The 6,526-nt window shown below is 43.9% G+C and overlaps 1 protein-coding gene across 1 annotated transcript; it reads right to left on the bottom strand.

Moving 5' to 3' along the window:
* Positions 1 to 1,635: 1,635 nt before the first annotated feature.
* Positions 1,636 to 5,786, bottom strand: rtn4rl2a (reticulon 4 receptor-like 2 a). Its single transcript, XM_062995333.1, has 3 exons — positions 5,729 to 5,786; positions 4,071 to 4,297; positions 1,636 to 3,745 (listed from the first exon to the last, which is right to left on the bottom strand). The coding sequence occupies exons 1-3, from the start codon at positions 5,784 to 5,786 to the stop codon at positions 2,651 to 2,653; spliced, it is 1,380 nt and encodes a 459-aa protein (XP_062851403.1). The 3' UTR covers positions 1,636 to 2,650.
* Positions 5,787 to 6,526: the final 740 nt, after the last annotated feature.

The following is a 6,526-nucleotide window of genomic DNA, read 5'->3' as shown; positions in this document are numbered from 1 at the left end:
TAAAAGCACGTTTTAATCATAATTGCAGTGTTAGTGGGAAGCTTAAGTGTGTGTTAATGGTACTGGAACGCTCACACATGGCTGGATGGCTCCCAGAAAAAAAGCAGACACCCACACTAGGTAATGTTGAAAAGCTTAAATACTCATTTATTTCTCTTTCGTGGAATGATAGCACTTGTCGTTTGACACTCTTACATTCGTTGTTCAACACAGAGACACTATGCACAGGTAATATCGGGTAAAAAAGGTACAACTAGGCTTTGGTCATCTGTGAGAGACCTAATCGATAAGGTCACTCTGGAGCACCTCTTTGCAGTCTGACCTTTCCCCAGTGGTATGAGACACACATATTAAACGTACACGGAGAAAACGCTGGTGAAGCAGTGATATGCTTTTGCGTAAACCACAGACTAGACCTCATATTGCTCAAATAGACATAATAATAAAAACCAAACAATAATATGTGCAGCCGTGCATCTGCATTCGACTTCCATCCCTCTTCATAATATTCAATTCTCTCTGTCAGCATGAGATGACATTCAGCATCCTTTTGTTTCCCTTTGAGCGTTTCTTTCTCACAACCACCCACATCCACCCGTCCACCCCCGTCTCCTGCGCCCACTCCCTCGCCATGACCCCACTCCTTTAACCCTCCCGGTTACTTTTTCGCACTACTTTCAAGGACCATCAGTCCTCTCTATTTTTCTATTTTCATCTCGTCTCTCTCTCTCGTAGCCGCTCTTGAGGCAGAACAGCCGAGCAAAAAGGCGAGACCCCGAGGATCCTTCGGCGCAGCTGGATAGAGCGAGGCAACGTTTGAAGTGCAAATCGAGCCGAGAAGATGGTACACGTCAGGAAGTTGATTAGTGCATCGGCGTGCGGATTCACGCTCCCACAACAAGTTTAGAGAGAGAAACTTTGTTCTAATTTGATCTAATTTAGTTGATGCTTGCTGATTCCCATCTATCGCACATCAGCTACCCTTCTGTGAGGGTGAAACTTAGCCCTGGGGTCCATAAAGACATTTTTATAAGAGAGATTTGGGTCTAATTGTGTGTTTCTCACACAGAAATTGGATTTCTAACTTAAGAAAGCAATAGCAATCAAGTATTCTTAAGTACAAGGGTTTAAACAAACCCTATTGAACTTAATTAGGGCTCTAATGCTTAACAATCTCTTCTACCTACCTACTTTCTACCTTCTGTCTCATACAAAGGAAAACGCCACCCCAACCACCTTAAGAGAAGAGCTCATTTTCTCTTTTTGACTCCCAATAACAGAAAGCTATGCCATCCGACCGCAAAATAAACACTTGCATTTAAGTTTGGGAGCCTGAATGGCTTTCTTTGCACTCTCAACTCTTCAACCAGTAAGTCCATTGGCATCCATATGTATTCAATTCAATTCAATTGTACTACAAAGTGCACGGTTGCTCTGCTGATTTACTTATTGCCTATCTTGGAAGTTTGATCCATGGGGTAACACGGTGCTTCTCTTTCTTTTTTGGTGGGTTTGCGTGGTTGGGTTGGGTTGGTTGTCATCTTGGATTAAGTCCACCAATTTGATTTATGTTTTAGGTTGGTTCCAATGGGTTTGAGGCAAAACAGCCTGAAAAGAGTCTCACAGTGAACAAACTCGTACACAAAGGTCTTTATATTTGAAAAATAAAGCAGGAAAAAAAACAACACAGCAAGTCAATCTGTTTAAAAAATTACAAACTCGTACGACAAGGTTTAACGTCGTTCCATTCACACACACAGGAAAGCACAAAGGTCATTTGCATTATGCACAGCTCTTTTGATTATGATGTCATAGTACAGTATATCTAGATGATGTGATAGTCGGTACGTGGCACAAGAGCAGATAACCGTGTTTGTATTTGTTTCGTTCTCTCTCGCGCTCTTTCTCTCTCGCGCGTTCTCTCTCTTACATAACTCCTCTCTCCTGGCTTTCATTTTTCATACCACCTGCTTCTTATGACAGTTTGTCCTCGTGCATTTACATTCCATCTGTCTGGTCTGATCTCCCTGAATCTTTAGATATCACTGATACCTGCGATAGCTATACGACTGTTAAAACCAGTATGGTTTTAGAAAACATGTCTATCTAACATTACTATGAGTGGTGCCATGATGGCACTGAAATCGGTGTGTTCTGAGTACAGTAACAGTGTTTGTTGCTTAAAGATAAAAGTTGTAGTCATGGGACCATCACAAGCGTTAGCACTAATGTTGGCCAAAAAAGGCAGAAGTATACAAATGTTGTACAAACCCTAAAACGGAACCATATATCCGCAGTCCGTACGGACTGTGCTATATATGAAGCGTCCACAAGGAAGGAGGACAGCGTACCTGTTGACTAACCGAGCCCCCCGGTAGTACCTATCGTTCCCTTCCATTGTATTAATGGCCTGCACAGCAGTACCCGCCCTGGATTCCCTGTTTTTTTATTTTCCTACTGTATCCTAAATCAGTATAGCGCCCTCTAGCTGCCTGCAGCTTCTAGAGGCTCAAACTGAACAGAACAGAGATACAGTAAAGGTGGAAGGAATCAGGTGTTCGAGAGTTAGGTTGAGTAAACGGGGTCTTCTTTCCTCCATAGAGGCGAAGACTAAACGGGGAATCGAGATTCCTCACTAAAGCGGAGACATTCAGCCGAACAGGAGGTGGATACATACAGTCAGAATGCACGAAACGAGCAGCAAGAGAGTGGAAGAAGAACAAGAAGAGGAAGAAGAAAACGGCGGAAGGGTGTCAAAGTCGGGCGGGCATTCCAGCTCGAAGCAGCGCAGCGATGTGATGCCGGCGTCTTCATTGCCGTAGTTGGCCCAGTACTCTTCCGGATCCAGCTTGGGAAGCAGCGCCTCTTCCTCGCCCAGCTCGTACTTTGTAGACGTTGATGTAATTGAGGGTTTGCCGCCGGAGTAGGGATGGGCCTTCACGGTTTCGGAGCTTTTCTCAAAGATGCCCTTGGTGGAGCTGACCGGCTTGTGCTTGGAGAACCACCAGCGGGTCTTGGTGCTGAAGGTAGTGGTGGTGGTTCCAGCCAGGGAACCGGGGTCTGGCAGGGGGCACAGGGCGAAGTCCATCTCACGCAGGAAGCGGAGGTCCAAGCCACGACGGGCAGCGGGAGAAGCGCAGATCAGCTCGGAGCTGGACAGCCGGTTCGACCTGAAGAATTCCCAGAGCGGCTGTGCCTCACAACCACACGCCCAGGGATTGTTATTGAGCCTCAGGAACTCGATGGACTCGATATCACGCATGGCTTGACCGGGCATCTCGGCCAGGGAGTTGTTAAACAGAAAGAGCATGGTGAGGCGGCCCAGGTCGCGGAAGGCGCGGCGGTTGACCTGGCGGATGCGGTTGTCGTGCATTAGCAGGCGGTCCAGGTTGACCAGGCCACGGAACACGTTCTCGGACAGGGTGCGGATGCGGTTCCCGTGCAGGAAGAGCTGGCTGAGGTTGATCAGGTCAGCGAACAGGTCGTCCTGGAGGAAGTGGAGCTGGTTCTCCTGCAGGTAGAGGTAATGCAAGCTGTAGAGCTTGTGGAAGATGTCGTGGGGGAGGGCGGCCAGTCGGCAGCGGTGCATGTGGAGACTCTGCAGCTTCTCCAGCCCACGGAAGGCTCCGCCCTCCAGACGCCGCAGGTGAGGGTTGTCACCCAGGTCCAGTTCCTCCAGGTCACGCAGCTCGCTGAAGGCACCAGCCTCAATCCAGGTGATGTTGTTAGAGAAGAGCCACAGGACCTGGAGAGGGCGTGAGGGGGCAACAGAATGGTGGAAAGTCATGAAGGGGGATGAGGAATGTTAGAATATGGTGAAGAAAGCAGGGGTTTGAGCAAAAATAATAGAGAGAGATGGAGAAGTGGAGAAGAATGAGATGTGGGAGGTAGTAGAAGATGAAGTGAGCACAAGAAGTGTGAGGAGAAGTGGTAAGATATACTGTTCTACAATAAAAAAAACAAATTTTATATCATATTTTCTCTTATTACCCAGTCTAGTTAGTTCCAGTTTAATTACAGCCAATGGAACCCCCCCCCCCCCCCCCCCCCCCCCACACACACACACGTACCTGAGTCCCGAAACCGAAAGAGCCTACTCGCAGCTCAGTGATACGATTGTTCTGCAGAAAGACGCGCTGGGAGTCGTAAGGAACGCCGGTGGGCACCAAGGTGAAGTTCTGCGCCTGGCAGCTCACGGTCATGGGGCTGGGGTAACAAACGCAGAGGTGTGGACAGCCCTGCACGGGAGCGGGCTTTACCACCACCAGCCAGACCACCAGCCAGAGCGAGAGACCACCTGACAAAACACACACGACATTCATTATTAACTGTGATTTGTGTTGCTTTGGAAAGACTAAGAAGTTACATCATGTCTGTCTGTCTGTTTGTCTGTCAGAGCTGTCAGTTTCGATTTTAACATCACAGGGAGATCTACAGGGATCAGCGTTCCAGATTTAGACACTCAGCTCTCAGCTAAAGCCCTGTGCTGGATTTGGCATCCTGGATTGACCAGGATGAAGTGGTTGATCAATGTGCATATTGATTTTCTGCTTGAAACCATCAGATTACTCTGCACAACAACTGAAGTTCCATACTGCAGCTTTAAATATTAAGCTCCATACTGCAGCTCTAAATGCAAAGTTCCATTCTGCAGCTTTCAATACTAAATTTCACACTGCAGATTTAAGTACTAAGTTTCATATTGCAGCTTTAAGTACTAAGCTCAATAGTGCATCTTTAAATACTAAGTTTCATACTGCAGCTTTAAGTACTAAGTTTCATATTGCAGCTTTAAGTACTAAGTTCTATACTGCAGCTTTAAGTACTAAGTTCTATACTGCAGCTTTAAGTACTTAGCTCTATTCAGCAGCTTTAAATACTTAGCTCCATACTGCAACTTTAAGTACTAAGTTTCATATTGCAGCTTTAAATACTAAGCTCAATAGTGCATCTTTATATTAAAAGCTCCATACTGCAGCTTTAAGTACTAAGTTTCATACTGCAGCTTTAAAGGATAAAGTTTTAATATTGCACCTTTAAATACTAAGTGCCATACTGCAGCTTTAAGTACTAAGTTTTATTCTGCATCTTTATATTCAAAGCTACATACTGCAGCTTTAAGTACTAAGCTTTACATTGCAGCTTCAAAGGATAAAGTTTTAATATTGCAGCTTTAAATTCAAAGCTCCATACTGCAGCTTTAAGTACTAAATTTTATACTGCATCTCTAAATACTAAACTCCATATTGCAGCTTTAAGTACTAGATTTTATATTGCAGCTTTAAATATTGAAACCAATTCTGCAGCTTGAATTACTAAAAAGCCAATAAATAAATATAAAAACATCTTTAAATAGACATCAAATATTAATTTCTTAAGTTTTTAGGGCATTTTGTAGAAAACAAAACCCTCTTGTTTGTCAAAGTTTGCTTAGTGAGAGTTCAATCTGACATAAATGTACATTTTATCAACAAATTTAAATGCATTTCTAGTTCATTCTTGATTTAACACAAATTAGTGCATCAATATGAAATATTTAAAGTCTAAAAACTTTTATAAACTTGTGTTTAGACTTTACAAAAGTTTCTAATCTGAAGCATCTTTCTCTTCAGCATGGCTCACACTCATTCATTCATGATTCAAAATTATTCCATCATAAAAACACAGTAATTAAGAGTCACCAGTAAGGATCAAGTCCAGGGACTGAAGACCCGCAGCAGGTACTTACTCTTCAGGTCGCGTGTCATGGAGCTTCGTCTGCTCCGCTTAAACACCGAAGTTTCCATGGTGAACCAAAGCCGAAAGCGAGTTAGCCTTAAGGAGGAGTGATGGAGGTCCTCGCTATCTCCGCTGATGCTCTGGTTCCTGAGTCGGAGAGACTGGTGAGAGCGAGTGTGCCGACAGCTCGGACCGCGCCGCTTTTATAGGCGCCCGGCGGTCCGGTGCCTACGTCGGTGGGCACCACGGAATCTCTCCTACGTCATCAACCGGGTCAGGCACCGGCGAGGGCGGCGGAACGGAAGAGGAGGGGCGGCGTTGCCAGATTGGATGATGCGCCTTCAGATTTCCACTCATGTATTGTTTCCCTCATTTTGCCCAAACATAAGGCGCAACATGTACTTTTAATAACTTAATTATTATTCTAACTTTTTCCTTTCGATTTTTAGATTTAACTACATTTGATAAAATGTTCTAGGGTTTTAAACACTTGCCCAATATTTCAGGCACCTAATTCGATACCAAATAGGCTACAGTAAATAAAAATCCCTCACAAATAGCTCTTACAAGGGAGGTATGAGGTGAATACAGTGGCACAAAAACGAAATATTAGTGACGTATAACTTAACATATACATTAATAGTATAAATAGCAAATTATATTTGTTAAATAAACATGAATTGTGTGAGTATAACACATACATAAATAATAGGATATAAATAAATTATGTTTCTTAAATAAACTGTCACAAAAATCGACATATATTATATATATTATTATTATTATGTTCTTATATTTTTCGTTTTAT

Source organism: Trichomycterus rosablanca, chromosome 5 (genome assembly GCF_030014385.1).
Source record: "Trichomycterus rosablanca isolate fTriRos1 chromosome 5, fTriRos1.hap1, whole genome shotgun sequence".
Taxonomy (NCBI): Eukaryota; Metazoa; Chordata; class Actinopteri; order Siluriformes; family Trichomycteridae; genus Trichomycterus; species Trichomycterus rosablanca.
The sequence above is the reverse complement of the archived record's forward strand: the minus strand, read 5'-3'. Positions and strand labels throughout refer to the sequence as shown.

Coding starts and splice junctions, on each gene's coding strand:
- rtn4rl2a (XM_062995333.1), bottom strand. CDS start 5,786: ATGGAAACTTCGGTGTTTAAGCGGAGCAGACGAAGCTCCATGACACGC. Junction 4,298..5,728: donor CATGACACGCGACCTGAAGA/GTAAGTACCTGC, acceptor GTGTTTTGTCAG/GTGGTCTCTCGCTCTGGCTG. Junction 3,746..4,070: donor CTTTCGGTTTCGGGACTCAG/GTACGTGTGTGT, acceptor CGCCCTCTCCAG/GTCCTGTGGCTCTTCTCTAA.